Source organism: Pelobates fuscus, chromosome 2 (genome assembly GCF_036172605.1).
Source record: "Pelobates fuscus isolate aPelFus1 chromosome 2, aPelFus1.pri, whole genome shotgun sequence".
In the NCBI taxonomy this organism is placed as follows: Eukaryota; Metazoa; Chordata; class Amphibia; order Anura; family Pelobatidae; genus Pelobates; species Pelobates fuscus.
The window spans coordinates 406,254,366-406,279,628 of NC_086318.1; the positions used below are offsets into that span (position 1 = coordinate 406,254,366).

At 36.2% G+C, this 25,263-nt stretch overlaps 1 protein-coding gene across 1 annotated transcript in view; it reads left to right on the forward strand.

Annotated features, from left to right (window-relative positions):
- Nucleotides 1-24,029, forward strand: part of EPAS1 (endothelial PAS domain protein 1) — a 95,648-nt gene extending 71,619 nt beyond the window's left edge. Inside the window, exons 3-16 of the mRNA XM_063443920.1 lie at nucleotides 3,949-4,100; nucleotides 5,211-5,295; nucleotides 7,099-7,217; nucleotides 8,118-8,320; nucleotides 10,888-10,994; nucleotides 12,088-12,235; nucleotides 12,879-13,081; nucleotides 13,423-13,613; nucleotides 15,848-15,961; nucleotides 17,005-17,492; nucleotides 18,322-18,448; nucleotides 19,293-19,410; nucleotides 20,419-20,604; nucleotides 22,074-24,029. Coding sequence (XP_063299990.1) covers nucleotides 3,949-4,100; nucleotides 5,211-5,295; nucleotides 7,099-7,217; nucleotides 8,118-8,320; nucleotides 10,888-10,994; nucleotides 12,088-12,235; nucleotides 12,879-13,081; nucleotides 13,423-13,613; nucleotides 15,848-15,961; nucleotides 17,005-17,492; nucleotides 18,322-18,448; nucleotides 19,293-19,410; nucleotides 20,419-20,604; nucleotides 22,074-22,225 — 2,393 coding nt within the window. The 3' untranslated portion in view covers nucleotides 22,226-24,029. The remainder of the gene's footprint in view (nucleotides 1-3,948; nucleotides 4,101-5,210; nucleotides 5,296-7,098; nucleotides 7,218-8,117; nucleotides 8,321-10,887; nucleotides 10,995-12,087; nucleotides 12,236-12,878; nucleotides 13,082-13,422; nucleotides 13,614-15,847; nucleotides 15,962-17,004; nucleotides 17,493-18,321; nucleotides 18,449-19,292; nucleotides 19,411-20,418; nucleotides 20,605-22,073) is intronic.
- Nucleotides 24,030-25,263: the final 1,234 nt, after the last annotated feature.

The following is a 25,263-nucleotide window of genomic DNA, read 5'->3' on the forward strand; positions in this document are numbered from 1 at the left end:
GTAGAAATGTGTGCAGTCCTGGCTGGCACGTTTGCATGTCAGCTCAGCATACTCTGCACTGAGATAGCACACTATTCACATCCCAGTATCGTACCTACCAAAACTGATATTTGGAAAGGAGTCCCACAGATATCTGCTGTGCCATGGTAAGCCATCTCTGATAAGGAACAGTATGAGATCATATCTACACATTCTGTGGCTTCGTGGCTGTATAGGGAGAGATAGACAAATCTCTAGCTGTCTCAAATCAGACATGTCTTGTATGTGTGGCCAGTTGTAACTAAAGGCTATGGTGGAACACAAATCTGTTTGTACGACATTTAGACCAGCCCATTTCAAACATGTGAAAAGCGAACTTTGTAGATTCAGTTCCCCTCTCTGATCTCTGATTACATTATCGTATTATTTCACAACTGCTTCCTAAAACGCACATGTAAACATACTCTCGTTTCTGAGAAGAAAATACATATTTTTTTTTTTGCCCTGTTAAAAAGTCATCCCTTCAAATAAAAACCAAAAATAGTTTTAGAAATAATTGGTTAATTTGTACAATAATAAGTAATAATACACAAACTTGTGCAACATTGTCACAGTTTTATTTCTTTAGACTTCTCTTGGCATGCATTATGCACATCCATCGGAAATTGTCGACGCTTTATAAATAATAATAATGTGCGCATGACCATTCATCATCCAGTTACATACAAAGAGGAATGTTTCCCTAAATATTGAAATGTTAAAGTAAATCGAACAGAAATGAGAGAACGTTAGGTGTTAAAACCTTCTCTCTCTCTCTGTTTATTATGTTACTTCTATAACATACACCCCAGGGCTGCTCTGACGTTACAGCTCTACATCTTTTACGAGGTATATTATTCTGGTTACTCGATCTATATTATTAATATTATTATTTTATTATTTATATAGCGCCATCAGATTCCGTAGCACTGTACAATAGGTGGACTAACAGACACATAATTGTAACCAGACAACTGGACGTACAGGAACAGAGGGGCTCAATGAGCTTACCTTCTATACACCCTGATATAGTTTATTACCCATCTAGAATGCTAAATTGTTCTGCACAACACAAATGTTGGAACTTCTTCTCTAAGCACAGTAAATCTAGGTCATCAACCCCATGTGCTTGTGAGCAACTTTTTTTTTTTTTTTTTTTTTTTTTAATCTATTCGTGTATAAAATCATTACACAGTAACATCGTTATACAAGCTGATAAAACTCACAAAGCAAATCTTTCACACATTTCTACGTGGTTATTGGAAACAAGTAGAAAAAAAAAAAAAGCCCAAATTGAAGTCATTTTGTTTTTACTCCAAAACAGGTTTACATTGTCTTTTTGGCTGTAAAGGGAAATGTCTCGGTGTATAAATTACAATATACGGTGATTCGATTTAGAACCTTCACTTTGCGTTAGAAATGGTTTCGTCCTGTACGCTTTCACTTGTGGTGAAGACTTCTTGATTTAAAGGAAATTAGTAAGCATCTATGGAAACCGTATTGTGCGTTGTGAATGCAGGGCACATCCTGACACTAAAGATTAATGAAAGCCTGTTTGCTAGATTTATTTTTAGCTTGAAAGGGGTTTAGGTCTGAGTATTATACCGACAGGGACTCTGAGAAATGTCATTTAAAAGGAGACCTGCCCATTTGTTATTTATAAAAATTCACTTGTTGTTTTTTTCAGACAAACAATTGAGGACTGAGGCCAAGTGTGGAAATTTAAAGCAAAATATTTAACCCTTTTAACTCCAGATAGTGGTATTGCACGCCCGAGATTTTAATGGCTAAACGTTTACAAAGCTGACACGGATGTTGCTACAAACGTGGTCATTTGTTTCTGACATAGACCTCTATTTATTTAATATGTTTGCATAAGCTTTTCAAATGATTTAACATTTTGATATTTTTTTATGTATTGATATAAATATTTTTATATTTGATATATTTTTGATATTTAAAAAAAAAAATCATTTTAAAGGTTTATTGAAAAATATTAAATACAAGGCCATATTGAACTAATTTAACACTTAGATGTCATATAACTAGGGTAAACGACAATAAATTCAACAATATGCAACTTTTGGAGCGTCGACACGTGTGGACTGCACGTCTTACAATGCTTAGTCTGTCTGTGCATTACGGGAAATGTAATCTACAAAGATTACTTTATAGCTATAAACAGGGCATCACGTTCTGCTCATGGATATGTAAGCATCATGAGAATCATAGTCCACAAACTCTGAAGGATCATGAGAGTAGTTGTTCGTAAACCTCTAGAGAATTGCAGGACGTCTACCCCAGATTTGATGCGCAATATGATTACATATGTAATTCCTGATGGCTTTGTTCCAGGGCCAGTGCTTTGCTTGTTTATAATCCGTCAGTTGCTCTTGGAATAAAATTCTGTGGGACACATAGTTAATCATGAAAATTGCTGAACAGTGTTTATTAACAGCTGCTTATGAGTACTTAGAAATGCCTTGTAAAATGGTTCTCACTATCAGGAGAAAAGACATGCCACGTTACTAAATCCACTGCCTAGTGCTTTTTTAGCATTAAGTAATTTAAGGAAGCGAACGTGTGAATTATATATCAATATTGTAGAAAACTGTAATAAAACCATATTTAAAAAGGAAGGAGAGAACTAATGTCCTTTATCCATTATTGACCTATTCATTTGCTGACGTTTATCATCCCCCCCCCCCCCCCCCCCCCCATTGTAAGGGCCATACAGTGTATTCCAATACAGGTATTCAGGTATTCCAAACTCATTGTAATAAGGTATTCCGAGCTCAGAGTTATGCAAGGTGAGAATTGTCTGGATTTCAATATTCAAGAAAATACAGAGCAAAGTTCACATTTAAGGCCAATTTAGCATAACTGTTAAAATATATACTGGGGTAATGTTTTCCAGCTTGGCTATTGGCCTATTAAAAAAAAAACAATTGACAGCTTAGTAAAGTCCGGCTCTGTCAACCCGATTTTGCCGATAAGAAGCCTAGATGGCACACAGGACATGGTAAGAAATGTTAGTACTTAAATAGAAATCTATATTGTCCCTAATGCCATTTAATGTTTGGGGGAGTAACTGCCAATCCTATTGAATTGAATTAACAAGTCAGATGTTGTGAAATCATGGTTTACTGATAAAAACGTTAGGAGTTTGGAAGAAATCTCCAACTCCACCTAACTGGAGTCCAAGTACGGAATTTAGAAGGTGTGAGGATTATGACACCTCAAGTTGGGGGTAGATATTATATGGTGGTTTGAAATAAAGACAACTACTCTCTAAACTTTGTTGAGAGCAATACAAAATCCATGCAGCGATGATACCATCTCAAGGCACTCAAGCAAATGCTCTGCATTTTACTTCCAATTTATTTTTAGAGCACCAGAAAAATGTTTTCAGCATGCTATGGGAAGCAGGATGCAGAGGACTGTGTTTTGGGTCACATTAGTGACCTCAGCTAACTAACGCTGCCATTTTCTGCTGGAAAAGTAAACGTCCTTGAAGTTTTGTAAGTGCAATTACTGAAAATCCCATGATGGACAAAAGGTCATGTCCATGACTTGCTGTACAAATCTCATAGCAAGTAAAGGAAAGGCTGCAGCGACACCGACTTGCTTGTATCTTCATCAATTAACGCAATGTTCAAACTGCTACTCTGTAACTCACCCCTCAGGAACAAATTCTAGTCTCTAAACCCTTTCACATCACATCATGATTTTTGTGGAATGTCGTTGGTTATTTAGAGGTTAAAGGATCATTATAGCTGCTAGTTCTCCGAAGTCTTTCAAAGCACAATCTATGCAATATTCCATATACATATTACATCAATTTATAAAAACAATTCTCAGATTCCATTTCTCCTCCTGCAAGATAAAATCATATTTGTGATTTTTTTCTTTTTTTTATTTTTTTTTCAGTATGTGCGGACAGAAACATTGAAGCCGACTCAGAGAACCAGTTGGATCATTTGTACCTTAAAGCTCTGGAGGGATTTGTGGCAGTGGTGACGCAAGATGGTGACATGATCTTCCTATCAGACAACATCAGCAAGTACATGGGCCTCACACAGGTGAGATGACAGCAAGAGCAGTCACTTTAATAAGACACGGAGTGTTATTCATTAACAATAAATAACAATAATAGTTGGAATAACTCCTATGGATGTTATAAAATAAAGCCTTTTATAATATGTTATATATATATATATCTAATGCATATATATGATTTCATTCTAAGTGTATTTTGAGATATATGCGTATATATCTCAAAATACACTTATAATGAAAACATATATGCTATATATATATATATATATATATTTATTTTTTTTAACAACATTTTAGCCGTCTGGGGGACAGCCCCCTGCTGGCAACTCCATAGACTCCTATTGCCGTGATCATGGTGATCACATGGCCCTGGAGGGCCGGAGCTGCTGCAGGGGGACTGCTGGGTTCTCTGGCAGTTGCCCTCGACCGGGATCGCAGTGGGTAAGTAAATGGGTCCGATTTGCCGCGGACCGAACAGGTACATCCAAGGTTGTTTACGACCGCTTTTTGTCGGATGTACCTGGTACGTCCAAGGTCGGGAAGGGGTTAAACATATTATCAGGAATTATTACTTTACAGAGAGGATAGTGAATGCATGGAATAGCCTTCCAGCTAAAGTGGTAGAGGTTAACACAGTGAAGGAGTTTAAGCATGCGTGGGATAGGCATGAAGCTATCCTAGACTTGAGATAAGGCTAGAGACTAATGAAAGTATTTCGAAAATTGAGCAGACTTGATGTGCCAAACGGTTCTTATCTGCCGCCACATTCTATGTTTCTATGTTTAACCTAAATTTTACAAATTTGTTATCAATTCAGCGCAATTAACTGTTAAAAGTATAGACCCATGAACTTGGAGATTGAAAGTGTAAAGCACTTGTGCTACTTGACCTACCCACTTCTGGGGTCTAGAAGGAGTGGTCCATTCAATTCCTGTGTTGGCCCCTAAGCGTTAGGAAACTGCTTGTAGAGACAAAGTGGTCTGAAATATAGGAATATACGTGTTGTTGGTGTATGTATACGTGATTCAGTATTATATATGCATATCGTTTTTTTTATATTAACATTGTACAAATGCAACTGTAACTACAGCACATTATGTTCAAATCCTAAAAAAATGTATTTCTCCTTCTAGGTTGAATTAACAGGACACAGCATTTTCGACTACACTCACCCATGTGATCATGATGAAATCAGAGAGAATTTAAGCTTAAAAACTGGTATGAAGTATACATTTTATTCAGCTGGTATTAGCACATCATTATAACTATATCCTACTATGTGATACGCAAAATATAGATTGTGATTATAGATGTATCTATGTATATCTGTTTTTATTTAATATGTCCTACCATATAGTCTACATTCTATCCAACGGTCAGATTATACGTGGTCGCTTTTAATTAAAGGATAACTTAAACATATTCTCTATAGTTTTAATTTTAAGTATCGGTTCACGTTAGACGTTTGAGGCTCAGCAACCGTATGAATTGCCGTTCAGTTCTTAGTCTTATTACTAGGTGAAGTTACATTGCAGTGCATGTCCATTATTATTGTAACCACAAAGTAAAGAAAACGCATTGCAGTATATGACAATACAATGTCATTAAAGGATTAATTACATTTTCTGACTATCCAATACATTTACACAACATTGCTCAATGCGACCACATTCCAGATTTTATAGACCATTTAATTTCTGATAAAACAACCAAAACCATGATGAAATATGTCATGTCAAGCCTAGCTCTTGATTTATTAGATAATCGTATGATGAGCTCGATAGGCTGATATGACATTGTCATTACAAGGACACTGTATGCATTGGAACTGCTTCATCTCAATAAAGTGGTTATAGTGTCAGCATATTCGGCATTTAACAGATCTTAACGTTTTACAGGGACGTATAGTCACCAAAACCACTACAGCTTAATGTAATGGTTCTGGTGTAAATAGAATGTTCCTGTTGTCTTAGTACTGTAAATTATGCCTTATCAGAGAATATAATGGTCTATATTGCTCACGAACAAACCCATGTTTATATATTTATATTATATATATATATTAGGATAAGGATTAATTGCTAAAAAATAAAAAGTGCTTCCGGTAACTTTTCAAGTCCTTTTTTGTTGTGGACTTCACCCTTCTCATAAAATTAACACAGAAACTTAAGTGTTTAACCCCTTAAGGACACATGACATGTGTGACATGTCATGATTCCCTTCTATTCCAGAAGTTTGGTCCTTAAGGGGTTAAAGGTATATTGCCCTTTTTTCATCAATTTTAAAAATGGTAAAAGTGTTGTTGAAATATATTGGAACTGTGGGATTGTGATCGCTTTAACATCATTAACCACTCATCTGTAGCCGTTAATATGTCTAAGAATATTTAATATGAGCTTATAATTTATCCCATACACTGAATTAGGAAATGTTGCATCAAAACACTCTTGATTCACAAACTATTTCCTTATTCTGATTAATTATTTTTTTAATAAATTAACAGAAACCTTTATTGTTAAGTAACACAACTGGGGATTTCCTGAAAGTGCTAGTGATTTACTTGTCAATCAAACACTACTTGAGTGAGAGGAGTTTGTGTAGTTAGTTTATCTAAGTTGCTATTAACTGATCCAGCCACCAGTGACATTATCTCGTCATTTAATCTTCTCAGTAGGTTAAATGTCACATTAAATAAAAGTGCATTCCTTTATTGAGTTTACAATGAGCTACATAGCACTGTCACTGTCACTGTCTCCCCTGCAACCCGCGATCAGGAACTAAGCTTCACAGTAATTCCCTTGAAAAACCTGCTTCTCTTATTCTAAATAACAAAAGAATTACGTAACTCAGACACACTTTCAGCCTATTCACCTCATATAACCTATTACTCCTGCGCAGTCACATTATGTAAAGAACCAATATTTTAAAATTAGAAATATATTAGAAGGTTTGATCTCTTGTTTTATATGGATAGACAACTATAATGTAAAATAATGTTGCTTTTTTTTTTGCTTGTTAAAGGTGCAGGGGCTGGAAAACTTCACAAGGACGCAAACACGGAGCGTGATTTCTTTATGAGAATGAAATGTACTGTTACCAACAGAGGCAGGACTGTGAATCTTAAGTCTGCAACATGGAAGGTAAGATTATAGAAATCATGCGTAGGAATATATTGACTGCAACAAGGCAATATAACAAATACATGTTAACCCCTTAAGGACACATGACATGTGTGACATGTCATGATTCCCTTTTATTCCAAAAGTTTGGTACTTAAGGGGTTAAATGTTTTGAAGTTAAATTATCTCTATATTTGTCTATTATAGACAATTTGTTAAAAAAAAACTGAAATGAAAAATGACAGTAATTTATGTGAACTTAAATGAGCACTCTAAGCCCGTTAAGTCAATGGGATTTGTATGGGTGCCATCAATGATCAATGGTGCTGTGGGCCTATGCTGCTCCTTGTGGCCACTGCCATCTGCTTCCTGGACATCATCATTGGCTCCTGCTGCTTCATCTGTCAGGAGCCAAATCAGTCTGGTACCCATGCTCATGTGTGAGAGTAGAACACTGAGGTCTAGGGGGTTCCTGCAAGACTGCAGGTGTCTACATAGATGACGTCTCACGTGTCACGGCTGCTGGGATTGGACAAAAGTTAACGGTAGAGTTCAGCTTTTGACAACTTTTGTCAACCTCAGAGAAAGTAGTCAATGCTTTGGCTTATGGCATCTTTGCAATACATTGGAAATTCTATGAAATTTCTACATGGTCAGGGTCAGTATTTATTATTAGAATATGTTTATGAAATTTTGAGAGTGGATTTAAAGGGGTACTCGAAGCATGATAACCAATACAGTTCATTTAAGTTGGAATAAGTTACAAGTGGTTTAGTTTAAAACCAGGGAACAGTTTCCATGGTTATTGCTCAGCTATGCTGTTTGTATATTGTATATAACCCTCATTATTCATGGTATCCAGATGCACATCTCTGAAGGCAACATGCTGATCACCAAAATGTGTTTTTGTATTCCTTAAAGGTGCTTCATTGCACTGGACATGTCCGGGTCTATAACTCTTACCTTCCGCACTCGCTCTGTGGGTACAAGGAACCTTTGCTTAACTGTCTTGTCATGATGTGTCAACCAATTCAGCACCCCTCCAACATTGACATCCCACTGGACAGCAAAACATTCCTGAGTCGTCACAGCATGGACATGAAATTCACATATTGTGATGACAGGTGAGAATTTACTGTGTTTGTTGATTTTATGGTTTCCACCTATAAATGCCTAATGTGAATGTAAAAAAATATTATAACTGAGCGTAGTTTCAAGTTCAGCTCTTTCAAGTAAGGATCAGTTGCAATTTCCTTATAATTTTCCACACTTTCCATTTTAGCGAATAACCCCAATTGTGTTACAATATAACTGTATAAATCTCCATTTTTGTTCTTTTCATAATCCATCAGTCCAATTGATTAAAATTGGACACCAAGTTATATTGAAACTTCCGAATGCAATACAACTTACAGTAGCTGCATAACACTGTGCACTTTAGGTTTATATAAATAATGACTTGTAGTAGCACTGTAACTTGTAAGTTCTGTGCATATTTTGCAAATGCCCCAAGTTGTCACGCCTTCCTGCATAGTGACTCTTGAAGCGACCGTGTCTCTTTTCAGTATTTATAAAAATATGTTTGTGAAATACTGATTAAGACTGCGTTGAAATGTCATTAAAATACCAACACAATCCAAAGATACCATAAGACAAAATAGGGACCACTTTATCTCATGGTAATTCTGTGGTTGACAGAAAGTGGAGCTCCAATGTAAACTTTTGTTGAATCCCAGCAGCCATCACATTTGACGGCTATGGGATTGACATCTCATTCTGTGGAGGCTCCTGCTCTTGTGTAATCCTCCAAAGACCTCAGTGCTGCGCGAGAGTATACCACTGACACGGCTCCTGGCAAATGTAGAGGGAAGCAGGATGAAGATTGCAGCGACGGACAGCCTTAGGTAAGTAAGACTTACCTTCCCCGGTGCTCTGCGGCCGCTACACCCACATAGAATCTTACACTTTCAAGGATCTTTGTGAAATATGAAAAGATCCTCGAATGTGACAAATCCGCTTATGTATGATATATTTTTTTTTAATATTTTAAAAAAACATTTAAAAGTTTAGCAAAAAATATTAAATAATTTTAAAGATTATCAGACAATATGGAACCGAGGCCAAACAATTATCTGCAGTGCCACAGTTTGCTATTATTGACCTTTAGCCCTGGGATTTATGTCTCTTCATTTAGGTTATTTAACAATGTGATAATGCAATATTCCAAATGCCAGATAAATAATGTATCAACAATCCGGGTGCCTGTCCAAGAGCTGAACTATACTATATACCAGGATTAGGCAACCTTCAGCGTTCCACATATGGTGGACCACATCTCCCATAATGTTCTTCCAACTATAGTGCGGGAAAAGCATCAGGGAAGATGTAGTCCACAACATCTCGAGTGCCGAAGGTTGCCTACTCCTGCTATATACTACATGCACTTGTGGGGTACATTTTAGGGGCAAAAACATTGCCACACATCCCAGAATTATTCTTGCTCTACAAAATGTGTGTTTGTTTTTTTTCCCATCCTTAAATGAAAGTGATAGAATCTTCTCTGTTCCTTATTGCCAAGGACCTTTATTTTGATGGCCAATAAAGACTGTATAATTATGTCCCAGTGACATAGCTACATAGTGTATGTGTGCAGTTTTGTCTGCAAATTGCAGACACATTAATCTAGATCCCAGTCGGCAATATAGGAACAAAACTTCTATATAATTTTATGATGTCGCTTGCCTGTATATTATGTAGAGAGAATAACGCAATATTATCTCCAGGAAAAAACCCTTGACCCAGTAAATATTAAATATGTACGAAAACTAGAGAGAGGCAGAAACAAGTGTTGCACATATAACAAATATATAGCATATATAAGACAACCGCCCCCCATTTATTCTTCTTAAAATACCTGTCTCATGACACATTGATGACACACAATTATTGCAGGTGTTCTAAACATGCTTTTCGTCTATCTAGCGACTTTCTCGTTGTTTGTGTTTTAATTGGAACAAATTTTTCTACCATGTCACTGCCTTCCTTAGAACCCTATACTTTTTCCCCATTTGCTTCTCCTCATCTAACCATAGAGACCTACATGTACCAAGCTGGTCTTGCAGTTTATTCAATGCTAGTGGGTGTTGGTAGACAGGATTCTGAAATAAGTGATACTGTGCTGGGAATGTTGCATTGTAATAAGACGAAACGTTCATAAAAGTCTTCGATCGTGTTTTGCATGGAAAGTGTGTAAATCTAAACTCATGACTTAATTACTCAAATATAGCTTCAGGGAAGTAGTAAAGTGGCTAGTTATAGTTGTCTTTATTGATAATTTAAGTTATTCTCTGTATGCTTAGTTGAAAGTTCAAAAAAGGTGTATCTCGATCAATCAGTTGGATGCCATTGAGTTTATCTGATGTCAAACAACTGATATACCAGTATCCTCGCTATACAAGTTTGTCATTTTAAATCACATTGACTTGCCTCAAGTCTTCTTCCAAATTTCAGGTCCTGTACATACATTGGAGTTGGAGTTTGGATAAACTTTGCATTTACTGCATTATTATTGTATACTGGCTAATTTCAGTAGGATTCTTTTTTTTTTAAGCTGAGATGGATACTCCAATGCATACATCTTAGGCACTCGGAGGAGAATTAAGCATCTTTTTTTTTTTTCTTTTCTTTGAAGAGTTACTGAATTGATTGGATATCATCCAGAAGAACTGCTGAGCCGTTCGGCGTACGAGTTTTATCATGCCTTGGATTCCGAGAGTATGACTAAAGGCCACCAGAATTGTAAGTATTGTAGCAGTTCTGCTGTCGACCTGTATCTGCTCAACTTATGGGGGATATTTATACTGAGAAATGTCAATCCTTTTTGTTTATTATTCACAGCTGTAATGCTCTTATCTTGTACTAGGCATTTTGGATTAAGTACTATCCAGGGACATTTTTTTATTTTTTTTATTTTTAAAGTAATGAGTGCTGTTAAGCTAGGCAACAGTAATTAGACAGCAGAGACTGAAGTCATCACACTTCATTTCATTTGCACAATGTTGAAATGTTTTGTGGTGAGGTTATTGTCCTGAAAAGTTCCAGCAGTTAGTTTTTCGAGTGTAGGTTTCTATAATTGATAATACTTTTTGAGGGTGAGATGATTTGGAAATTAAGTACGGTACTTGTTTTGGTAGAAGTTCTAGCACATAGTGTTGTCTGCTAACAAGACATCTTGCACAGGTCAAACACGAGGTGTGTAAAGTTCACTTAGAAAGTCCCACTAGTGAAAATGGTGTCAGAAACACTGTTGGTGTTGATATGACCTGCTGAAATACAGAAACAAATATGGCCTTTATGGTATTTAATACTGAAAAAATAATTGATATCCATATGGGATATCCAGCAACAGTTCCACTTCCACAAGTTGTCAGGAGGTAACGAAGTAGGTTTGTAGTACTATGAAGTGCAGAAGACTATACTCAGCATCTCTGATATTCTGTATATATTTTCACATTTTACTTTAAACATGTTGCACTTTGCCTTATGATCTTCCTAATTATTTTGAAAACCGCTTGGATCTTATTGCAAATTGGATGATGCCTATTTGCTTCCTGTGGCTCATGATTTACAATTACACAGCCTTGTTCTAGAAAACACACCAAACTAATTGTGTTAACATTGATTGTACACTTTCTGAATGGGTCCCGATACACTGGACAAAAGCACCACTGTAAGGTCTAGGACATCTTTATCTCATAATGATGGTGCTGCTTACGTCTACTTAGTAACATAGATCACATGGCATAACTATCTATACCAACTTTAACAAACCTAGTGGACTTTTTTAAGTCTGTATTTTAACCATTAAATTATTATTATGTACTTTCATTAGTGTGCACAAAAGGTCAAGTGGTGACCGGCCAGTATCGGATGCTCGCAAAGCATGGTGGATATGTCTGGGTGGAAACTCATGGCACCGTTATCTACAACACTCGGAACTCTCAACCACAGTGTATCGTGTGTGTGAACTATGTACTGAGGTAAGTCCATATTCACAAGGCTTGTCTAAATAATATAAAGCATTATAACAAATCTGTGTTTTCTTTGAAAGTTGTGGAAAAACATATTGTGGAACAGTTAACTAGGTAACTGCTGTAAACAAATTCTTACCGTCACTTACACTATTCAATTCATTTGCATGTAAACTCGGTCTATAAAATTTGGAAATCCAATATTGACCCAATATTTAAAGGGATATAGGGAAGCAAGCTCTCTTGTATTTGTTTTGGTCTGTCCATCTTCGAGTAAATACAAGAGAGCTTGCTTCCCTATATCCCTTTAAATATTGGGTCAATGTATTTATTTAGAAAATATTGTATCTTTCCTGGTAAAATATTTTATAAATAAATAAATTGACCCAATATTTAAAGGGATATAGGGAAGCAAGCTCTCTTGTATTTACTCGAAGATGGACAGACCAAAACGTTGCCAGACGAGTTTGTTTGTGTCTGTCTTAGCAAAGACAATGTATACTTGCATCTCTACGTGTACTGTCTGTTATCTGTGTATTTGTTTTAAAAATGAAGTGACTTTAGTCCGTAACTCAGAATCTGGAGAGAAAAAAAGGCATTAACTTGTGCTCTATAGTGATGCTATACCTTGTCTTTGGCCTTTTGTCAACAGTGAAATTGAGAAGAACGATATTGTGTTCTCCCTGGACCAAACAGAGTCTCTGTTCAAACCACACCAGATAACCATGAATTCCATCTTCACCAATACTGTACCTGAAAAGAGTGACTGCTTCTTCACTAAACTTAAGGAGGAACCTGAGGAGTTGGCGCAACTCGCCCCCACTCCTGGAGATGAAATAATCCCTCTGGACTTCGGTCAGTGAATATGCTGTTCAAAAGCATCTTAAAAAAATAAAAATAAATACATAGAAAAAAACCCAGTTAATAATTAAAATGTGAAAAAAAATATTTTCAGATTTTTTTTCCAGGGTCACTTTAAGTTTTTAGAAAATAGTTTGCAATTAATTGGATATTTTCCAAATTCTAAAGATATAGTGACGGCATGAAGTTTCCCTTGTTAAAAGAAACAAAGTTGGGTTTTTTTTGTGTGCATTTAGTAGTGAATTCAATTCTCAATCTTCTTGCACGTTATTTCCCTCTGTATGGTACTCTTGATTTGCTACAAACAGCAATCCGGGCGTTAATTGTTTCTGCAGGTGCACAGACTTTTGAAGAAGCATCTACTTATTCCAGTGCTGTGCAGACCAGCACCAGCAAACCATGGCCTCTGGAAGTTAAAAACCACACTCCCCAGGATAACAAATTAAACCATCCGTCCTTTACAGCCCCTCAGGTATTGCAAGAGAGGAGTACTCCGAGCAATAGTAGCAACAGCAGCTGCTCCACGGTAAGGATGGTTTTACTTCTTAAAACAAAACAAAAGCTCATTTCCTCCCCTTTGTATTTGGTAATGAGATCAATTAGTATGTATTTGTTTATTTATTTTAAAGTGTCAGTGATTTTCAATCAAAAATAAAATATATGCTCAAAAAAAAAGCACACACAAAAAGGCATATTTTAGTCATTTATTTTAGAAGTTACTGAGGAAATAGTACGTTTTTCTTAATTTACAGAGGACATTATACCTAATAACAATATGTATGTTAATATTTTAAACTTATTTGAATATTCAAAATCTTCACGCTGACCTAAAACTATAATAATCTAAATCTAAAATAACCCTGTTTACGTAAAATGGTTTCTTTAACCCCTTAAGGACACGTGACATGTGTGACATGTCATGATTCCCTTTTATTCCAGAAGTTTGGTCCTTAAGGGGTTAAATGTTGTATTTATATAAAGATACTTCACACCAAAGAATTTAAAAGATTTTTCCATTGGAAAATGCATAATTATTCGCACATAGTGTTGTGCTCGTGTATGTATATCTATAACTAAAGCCTCAATTTAATATTTATGGATGAACTTTTAATGATTTAATATTTCAAAACATATTTCAATGGATATTTATATATATATATATATATATATATATACAGTTCAAAGGAAAGCCAGCACTCAGGGACTTTTAAATGTTGAAAAAGTAGAAAAAAACTTTTATTCCAGAGATCGACGTTTCAGTCCACCACTGTGGACTTTCATCAGGACACGTCGATCTCTGGAATAAAAGTTTTTTTCTACTTTTTCAACATTTAAAAGTCCCTGAGTGCTGGCTTTCCTTTGAAATGTATGCATTTGTGCAGCTGAGCACCGGGCAATATCCAAATGGAGAGCTGGAGTGCAACTCCTATCATCTTCTGTATATATATATATATTTATTTATTATTATTATTTTTTTAATTATTTTTTTTTTTTGGAAAAAAAATATTTTGAAAATTTCCCCAAAAATATTAAATTCTTTGAAAACCTTTTCCAAAAATATTCAGTCGAGGCGTAAGATAGATGTATGAATGGATATGGTGTGTCATTTTCCCCTACATAAGAGTTTAAAAAAAAATAAAAATATTTTTTTTATTTTGTATCAATATTGTCTTATTTAATGTTGCCATTACTGTGAGTGGTAGAGTCCGTTACCTCTCGTGCTCTGTTTCATACTGTGCCAAGAGGCTGTTGTTGAGTCTCCAGAAACAATGTTTAAGAAGCATCCATCAATATCTAGTGTTGACACATTCTGGGAATCTTGCCCGATACCAACACCTAAAAGAACGAGATTACCCCACAATCTATAAGTATTTTGTTATCCAAGTGAATCAAGCTCAGTAAAAACGTGAAGTGTTGGTTCTTATGAATTTGCCAAAGTGACCAGTGCCAGTTCTTTCTTTACTCTTGAGTTTTGTTAATAGAAGTGGCTTGCAGAGCTGTGGTTATAAAAGTTTGTTTCCTTAGTCTTAGTAACGGGCAGTGAAGCACTTCGTGATCTCAGTGTATTGTTATAGGATCCATTTTTAACTCGTATCCAAATATCACCTCACTTTGCAGTTCATAAAATGTAATGTGTATATTAGTTCATCTGTAAATTGTGCCAGTCACATTGCCAAGAAACATATAGATAAAAGTTCATTTTACTTAGACTTATCTAGGTCATTAGGTTTTAAGTTTTTATATGCTCTCTCTCGCACTGCACAGCATTGTGGGATATCACTCTCCACATGCTGAAATGTACTGATAGTCTTCTTACTCAGAGCACAACTTTTGTATAATGTAGCTGATGATTTTGGCTCTGAGACCAGAAGATATAAATTAAATGTATTGATCCAAATCAAATGGACGTGGTTCAGCCACAGATTTGTAGATAACTTGGCCAGCATTCGTGATCATTACATTAATTTATTACTTACATTTTGACAATAAAAAGTTAGTAAATATTAATCCCTGTCAATGAACTTCTTGATTTTAAATTGTATAATATAAATTCTTAGTTACACTCTTTTTGTGTCCAGTCATAAGACCAGTTGGAGGTGGTGTTTAATAGGGAACATTGGTCATTGGTGAGGATGTCAACAGTACTTGTGATCCATTCATTGACCCCCCCTCCATTTTTTTTTTTTTTTTTTTTACAGCTATTCAATCTACAGACTTGTGATTGTGGCATGTATATAACCTGATTTTTCTGTATTGTAGCCAAGTAGCCCTGGGGACTATTATACTTCTTTGGAAGAAAATCTCAAGATTGAGTTAATTGAGAAGCTTTTTGCAATGGATACAGATACCAAAAATCAATGTAACACTACACAGGTTTGTAACTATATGGGAAATGTGAATTGGCAACAATCTTTCTCAAACATTGCTAAGTGTTTAAATGTTTCAAAAATAATCCACAATTTTGGGAAAAAAAATATATATATACATGGTTACTAAATAGAGAATCGTCAGGAATTCAAAGTGAATTTGAAATTTAAAGTAAAAACTGGAAACATAGCTGACTGAAAGAATATTTCCAATTCTCACTTTAGTTAATAACCCTAATCGTGTGTAGTGTTAAATGAAGATGTTTCACTTGTATAAGACTAATGTTCTTCTGATCCACTGATACTGGAACTGTGAAGGTGGTCGGTATGGCTGTGAAGGTGGTCGGTATGGCTGTGAAGGTGGTGGGTATGGCTGTGAAGGTGGTGGGTATGGCTGTGAAGGTGGTGGGTATGGCTGTGAAGGTGGTGGGTATGGCTGTGAAGGTGGCGGGTATGGCTGTGAAGGTGGTGGCTATGGCTGTGAAGGTGGTCGGTATGGCTGTGAGGATGTCATATGACCAGTGGAAATCCACTGAATGGATGAGATTTTCATTCACGGATGAGATTTTCATTCATTATGTATCAACCACCCTGATTAACACTGTATTTAAAAATAAATACATACCTAATAAAAGTTAGCACTACATACCTAACTATTGCAAAAAAACCTGGGACTGGTGTCCTGCTAACCTTTTTAGATAACCTCTTGTACACTTCAATAGCTGTTGTGTAAAAGGATTCTCCTTTCCTTTTTTATTTATGATAAAAATAATGTCCTAGTGGGGGTGCAACTAGCCAAACTGTGCAAACATCCAGACTCCTACCACATTGACCACTTCAAAGAAGGAGGGGATGAATGATTTACGGCTCAGACAGGGACAGTCCCTAATTATAAGTGGTTCTCAGGAAGTATGACATTGCTACTTTATATACATATATAAATTCAAATGTCACCATATATTTTTTCACTATAAAAAAATAACAAATTCTGAATTATACCAGCTAGCTTTTAATGTTTTTTTGTATTGATTCCCCCCCCCCCCCCAACAGAATGACTTTAATGACTTGGACCTTGAGACGCTTGCTCCATACATTCCCATGGATGGTGAAGATTTCCAGTTGAATCCAATATGTGAAGATGAATGCCCTCTAAGTGACAGTGCACAAAGCTCCCAGCAGAATTTAAGTAGCGTGAATGCTCTCTACCTTCCCAGTGCACCTTCTCAACAAAACCAACTTTTCTCTCAGAATTTTGGTCAACCTGTGGCAGCTAAAAGCAGTAATCCGAACAAGGACCCACTGCCGAGAGTGCTTTTTAATGGTGAAAAGAAGTCTCCACAATTAGGAAGCTACCATACAGATGCTAGTACCCCATTGTCCTCAATGGGAGGGAGACCAAATGCCCAATGGCCTCCTGATCCACCGGTTGGCTACATGGCGAGCAAATGGCGATTAATGGATCAGTATGATGGGTCGTTAACAAACTCGCCTTCAAGGCCACCAATGCCATTACACAGCATGGCACAGTATAAGCAAAGGTGAGTAAACGGGGTCACATAAAATTTAATAGACAAATAACTTTATTTTACAGTGTGGAGAAGCATTTTTAAGTGTATATTCTATAGCTATACCTGGGCATTATTTAGTTCTGTTTGACCAGAAATCTTCACCTAAGCAGAACAGAAAAGGCTGTCCTACCACTGGATCGGGACTAGATATAAAGAGTTGGTCGTGTCACTAAGATATCTGACATTTTCCCAGTTTAAGGGCATGTCATGGAGGGATGGGAAGGGCTCTATTATGATGCAATCACATCTTCTTATATGTGGAAATGCTGAATGGCTTTGCAAATAATAATAATCAGCTAATTCCCAGTTATGAATAATCATCTTAAATTTAATGCAGAGACTATGGATTGCCTTTTAAAAACCCATTATCTAATCTTCAACGTTGTGCCAATCTGTCAATAGACAAACACACTTATCTTTGTTCATGTACACAAATGCACGCAACACTGTATACATCGCGTGCGTGCGTGTGCGTGTGTGTTACATGTTTATTTTATTCTAACAAATAGATTAAGCATATGGCAAAAGTTGCTTCCCTGGATTTAAAAAAAAACAAACCTAAAAAAAAAACATTCTCGCAATAGTAGCACTGGGTCCATGGGCATCATGTAGAACTGAATAGTAAATATGATCTATTTCTAATTAGCCATGAATCCCTGTCTGTTTTATAGCAGATTTTCAGATGCTCACATTTTCTGCCGGCCTGTTATTACAGTTTATTTCAGTAAATAGACCCTTAGAAAGATGAAACACCAAGTGTGTAATAGTAATCCTGAACTATGTGAAATCTTGTTGTCAGGTCTCTGGAGAGCTTTGTCCAGTGCAGTAAAGACGTAAATCCAGCGGCAGACATTCTGTTCTGTAACAATATGAAGAGGAAACGGCAGGATGAATATGGAGGACAACAATTTTCACATCTCAGCATGGTAAGGAAGGGGCAAAGGGCTGTGTTTACTGACTTTATTGCCACAACTCTAACAAGGTTATTCACTAAAAGGAGAATTCAAAGTTAATTTTCTGATTTAAGGTCAGAACAGACGCAATGGGAAAAAAAAGGTCTTAAGTCAGCTGTGCTTTCAGGTCGTCTACTCTGGCCTTACATTTTAGAATCCCTTTGAGTTCCCTCTTTAGTAAATAACTCTGTATGTTATGGATTAGTGTTGTGATAATGTACATTGTTACCATTATACAGCAAAATGATTTACTTTGTTTTTTTTTGCTGTTCATCTTCAATATTGCCCGGGGCGGGGTTCTGTTCAGCTACATAACAGTAGTGCGTAAATATGTTGGAAACAAAATATAATCAAGTATCCGTCTTACACGCATGTTAATTTCCAATCATATCTTGTCAATGGGTCATTGTGTCACATTAGGAGTATTTAAGCATCCCACCAATATAAAGAATATATTAAACACACAGAATGCCAGGGTAACATGGGGAATTTCAGCACTTGCCAAAGCTTCATTTTACTATCCATTTTGAATACTCCATCACTCTAATAAGTATACTCATGTATTGCCTATTTACCTACTTGGCTACCTACCGAGCATCTTGAATGTTCTCTTGTCTTTAATCTTGGTGACAATAACTTTACAGCTGACAATGTTATGGTTTAATCAATGTCCCCACCAGCATGAGAAAACTACAGTGGGAAACGATGTATCAGAGGTCGTTATAATATTATTACGCGGCCACCGTGGCCTAGAACTGCATGGTTAACTCGAAGAGAATGCTGATTGTATTGTAACTCTGCAAACATTTTGTTATAGGAGGAGATACCGAATCACACAATACCGCCATCAATGTTTAAAAGAATGAAATCTTTGGAGCCGGAAAACTGCCCGCTGGTTGCGGAAAAAAAGTCTCTCAGCACAAGTGTCCTTACTGGTTAGTACTCGTATTTCACCACGTGTGATAAAAAATATGCCCATTACTTCATTGAGCGAGAAATTCAAGAGTCTGAATTCCTTTGCATAATTATTCCCTTTGTTGTGCCAAGTCATGACATGCTGCCGAGCCTGATTAAAATTGTGTTGGGCCCTTTGGCATGTACCAATTCTGTCAATTAGTTATTTTTCCTTGACAGGCACATTGAGTGCCCATTGCCATAGATTGCCCGTGTCAGAGCCCCACATTGTCAGGAGACCATCTTTGTGTAACTGGTTTCTATTAGCTATCTGTTAATGAATGGTATAATAATATCAATATGTCGCTAACAGTATAGGTTTACCTTTTACTCGTTTCCTATCTTTTGGCTGCAATATAAATTAATTTATAGTTGAAATCTACAGTAATTTGAAATTTTCACAGTTACAAAAGCAAAACATACAGAGGTTAAATATGTCTGGTGTGCTAATGCCTGACTTAGGCAGCTCTTTTTCAAAGAGTGTTTTAAATGCAAGTTTTTCTTATCTTAATGCAGCGCAGGGTGAAGCTCTCGACACACCCGTCTGACATCAGCAGTGCCGCGCAGAGCTACAATGAAAGGCTAATCATAGAGAAGCCTTTGATTGGCGGGCTTAATGGGTTAGGAGAGATGGACGCACTCTGAGTCCGCAAAGAGGAGGGCATGTGAAGGGAGGCATTGGGAAGTGAGAGGCTTCCCTAAGTGTGGGAGAGGGGAAGGGGTGACAAGAACTGCTCGCAAGGAAGTATCTGTTACATCTGTCAGCTATTTATGCATATTATTGACATAAGGCAACCCAGAAGAGAGATTAAAGCTGAAACACTGCACATCCGCATTCCTACCACAGTGACCACTTTAAAAAGCGGCAGTGGTCATGGTGGTTGGGGTAACCCTTTAACATCCAACATGTTAATAAAAATCATAAATCACAGCTGCTAAACTCCTTTCTAAGTCATCTGTATTCATTCTCTATTGTCTTGTGGTTTTAGATGAATTCATTTGCAACAGACTTCGAGGATTACACCAACAGATGACTCGTCCGCAGCCACCACTACCACCACCACAACTGCAATGCGCGTCTTCTGCACAAGATGGCCATAAAATGGCTTTTCCAGCCCCGTTCTTCAGCTGTAGTTACCAGGATTATAATATGCCACAAAAAGAGAAAATGATAGGTAAGCTTGTTATTGATTTCTGGGGCAACATTTAGTTTTGACCTAAGTCTAAAATAAAGAAACTTTGTCTATGCCCTCGAATAATTCTGTATCTAAAATGGTTACCATTAAAACTGAAGTATTAGATGTTTAGAAAAAAAACAAAACATCTATATATTTTCCTATATAGTTACCATGGCAGCTTAGAAGCTAATGGACACAATGTTTTCCTTCTTTCAATCTGCTAAGATACGATTAAATAGCTGCTAGCAAGTTCATTGTGATAAATACATGTTATAAGCTTAATTGAGGTAGACTCTGTCAGGTTAAGATTATATAATGATAGCAATATCATTAAGTGCTTTCAATTGTGTCATACACTATGAAATTCGAGAATTTTACCATTTCATGACATAGAGACATACACTTATTAAAGACACAGAGGTAAGTATTGTATTTTGCTTTACTTCAGCAGCAGTTATATACATGAAAAAGAAAAAAACTTAAAAACAAAGAACATGACATCAAACCAAACAGCCAATCAGAACACGTTATAGTCTGTAAATAGTCCAGTCTCCGCAGTAACATCATCTTTATTTGCAAAGTCTGCACCTGGAACCAAGGAACTGCAAACTAGCACTAGCATGTTCAAAAACCAAAACTGGAACAGGAACTTCATGGGCAAGATCCCCAAAAAACTTAAAGAGCTTTAAGAATCACGAAGACCAATAATCAAACTAATTCAAGACCAAATTAACATTTCAGAGAGAAAGGTATTAAGGAAGCAGATGTCATGTATATTTGGATACTTTCAGAAGGTGCCAAGTGTATGTTTTCCAAAGGGGTCACTGTCTGTCAGCTTGACCAATGGAGATAACTAAATGGTAGAGGTTAATGTGTGCCTTTTTCGAATAGTAGAATGAGTAACTGGAGAGCTTTCATCCAAGGAGACATTGGACCCAGTTGAGGAGTTTTTTGTGGAATGCCCTTGATAAATCAGAATCCCTTGAAATCAGCCATGTAAGAAGATGTATAAAGACCTGCTGAGGTAGTACGCGGGCATTCTTGTCCACGTCTATTAAAGGGATTGTTTACAGAAGTCTTGAATAATCGTTTGCAGTCTGGAGGAGTGGTGGATACCAAGGCTGGATTGTCCAGAACTTCGTTAACAGCACTAGGCTTGTCCTTTGTTGTTGAACTTGAAGGATCATGCATGACAACTTCTGAAATATCCACTCATCCGATAATTATGCTTTCCTCATAAAAAAACATAGATATTGATTTGAGATCGATCAAACATCGCACACTATTTTTTTTAAAAACACTTTTCTGCTGGTTAAAAAAATTAAATTATTATTTTTATATAATTATTCTCTTAGACGTCATTTATATACTGAGAAAGCACACTTTGTTTCTCTTTAAGCGTTGTCTCTGTTTAAGCTGTGCATTTGGGTGTCATTAAAGTTTACTTTTTTCCCGTTTGTTTGTAGGTCTGACAAATCGTCTCATAGGCCCGTCTTTTGAATCCTACCTGTTGCCTGAACTGACAAGATATGACTGTGAGGTTAATGTCCCAGTTCTGGGCAACTCAAACCTTCTGCAAGGGTGTGATCTCCTCAGAGCTCTTGATCAGACTACCTGAGGAACAACAAAGATAACTATTGACTCACAACTGTTCAAATGTCTTCAACTTCTAAATCCATTTTTTGTCCAAGTAGACCGCTTCTATCGTTGATAACACTTGTACAAGATTCACTTACTTTTCTGAACTTTGTTCACATTACCAAATAGTGGCCTTCTTCGAATGACTTCATATTAAAAGAAAAGCATATATGTTTTTACCTGCTGTATTTTTTTTCTTCATTTTAATAAAAAAAAAAAAGTGTATAGTATAGAAAATATTTTACACACCCTACTACCCTTGTAAAAGTAATTTATATATATATATATATTTTAAATTGGCCACAGGTGAATTATGGTGCATGTATTTCTGTTAATCGTGCAGTTTTATACCCAAGATGGGTGATTTTACTGACACAAAAAAACAAATGCCTAGTTGCCCATTTTAAAATGCAGTGCCTATTATGTTCCAATCTTTGAGTCAGACTGTAAATTCAATCATTTAAGTGTAAACAAATTAGTGGTGGAAAACCATTTTAATTCCACCCAGGCATTTGAAATAATACAGGGACTTAAATGACACAGATCAGACTTCCATAAATATAAATTTGTAGACCCATCTCTCATAAAACAAATGTGTCGAGATTGAAATGTCATTTTCCCGATTTTGGGAACGAGTTCTTAGCTAAATGCTGTCCTGCTTGCAAGGTCCTATTAGTGTCTTATCCTGACAACTGTGTGTGTTTTTAGCACCCCTGATTTAATGGTAGCCTCTAATATGATGTAGAAGCATGTCGGATTTTCAGATCTAAAAATTGTTGCAATAAACTTTAAAAAAGCAGGAAATGTAATTTGCAGAGGATCTCTTTCCTAAAAAGGGGCTATGAGATCTCAAAGGTACATACGGGCACTGCATATATTAAAGATCTTAATGCAAATGTGTAAATTATCATGTGGTCATGTTGGAATTTTTTTAAGCGCTTTGTTATTGAAGGGTCATCATACCTGCATTACATTTTAAGTCGTTGAAAGCCAAAGGTGTTAGAAAGACAATACATTATCTGCTTATCTGACACCAAGGAATTAAAATTTCATTCATCACTTGAATGGTCCAAAGAGAAAATAAATACACACAATTTTCCCATAAAAAAAAAAGGTTTTGAAATAAATGAAAATTAAATTGTAGCCAATTTAGCATCTTACATACATTCAGCAGTTTATGAACCTTTCCGCTGAATATTTTTGTATTTTACTGTCAAAAATTGAGGAGTTAAATACCAGTGATTTTATTATATCTGAAAATAAAAACTACTTTATATAAATATATATATTTTTTAACTAAGCTAAAGGGTTAAGGGTAAGATTCAATGTTGCACAGAGATGACCCTGGCATTTACATTATTCAAAATTGTTGTATTAACATTTAACACGTTGAGCCTTTTGACCATATATGCCTTACATACATCTTTTATTGGTACTTGTTTTTTTATGTCAGAAACATAAATTCTTGTTCACATAATCTCTTATTTTTGTAAAACTGATAATAGTTGTTCTGTTTAACATTACACACATTTAAAATCTATCAAAACAGACACTACTAACACTTCTAATCAGTTATAAGGGCAATTCTTACTTTTGCAATGCAGTATGGGTAACCGATTCAGTGTAAAGAATCGTATACCATTAACTTTAGGAACTGATATTTTTTTTTCTGTATGCATTTGATTGAGGGTCTATGTTTATATCTTTTATATGTTGATAACTCTTCAAGTGCAAATAGTTTGTAATTGTGACTACAATGTTTTATTAAAAGCATATTAAATATTTTTTTATATAAAGTTTGGTGAAATGTGGCCAGTTGTATTTTGTGCCCTGGCCTTTAAGTAGGTTATAAAACATTTTTTTAAGGACCCAATCAAGATGGGTTCATCCAAACCAATGTGTTGAAGCCATGCTGCCACTACCTTATGGTTACAGGTGGGCAGATTTTGAGGGCCTGTTGTTGCGTACTGATTAATAGTTCAGTTCCCATGAAGATTATCCCTCTTTGACCATCCTCAACTGGTTGGTATGCCGAAGGTCACCTATTGTTGCTTGAGATTGAAGTTTTTTAATCATTTTTCTCAGGGTTTTTGCTGGGCATTGCAATAGCTTGGTTCCTTGAGTCTTAATAAACTTGTATGTTTTATTTTGTCCGCATCCCATATTAGCTAGCCATCTATGCTAGGCAAACACGCCAACCTAAGGGGACGGTAATTAGCTCTTTGTGGGTGAGAAAGCCCTGGAAATGTTACATAAGGCTTGCAATCGTTAACATAAGCTCACACAAGGTTTAAGTATAGAAGCTGTATCAAAATTGCAAGGGACTCCTTGATAAAGTACAACTGGGAATACTTATCAGCCATCCCAATTATTTCCCATTTTAAGATATATTAATTTAATGTACAGGGGGTGATAACGAAGTAGTATACTAAACCTTTAAAAGTAGGCATAAGAAACCAGGACTTCACACCTATGGTTAAAGAGCCTCTTCCATTTGAAAACAGTCTGTGCAGACTTTAAATCTATTGCGAGATAGCTTGGTGAAACCTTATGCTAATTAGATAATATTAGGAATCTTATGATAAATAGTACAGAAATGGGGAGACACAGGAGTCTCACGTAGGTGTTGTCAGATAAGATCCACCAGGTACTGTGTACAATTCTTGTACTCCCAGTGGGAAATCAATTAACCAACTAATTAATCAAGGCTGTGCTCCAAAAGGAACTCATGTGGTTCGTTAATTGATTTCACATCAGGAGTTCTGCCAAACAGAATTTAAAATTCATAAGCATCCTTCAGAAGCATGGCAATTTGGTAAACATACCTAATGCAGTGTACCCTAATATTTTTGAGTTTTATAGCTGTTAAAATAGGTTAATGTACATTTTTATTGTATAGTGTTATGGCATATACACTTACCAGGCTCATTTATTTTAGAAAAGATTATTTCCTTAAAATCTACCATGCATGTGAGAGCAGCTCTGGTGCTGATCCAGACTGAGGAGATAACTTGCTCA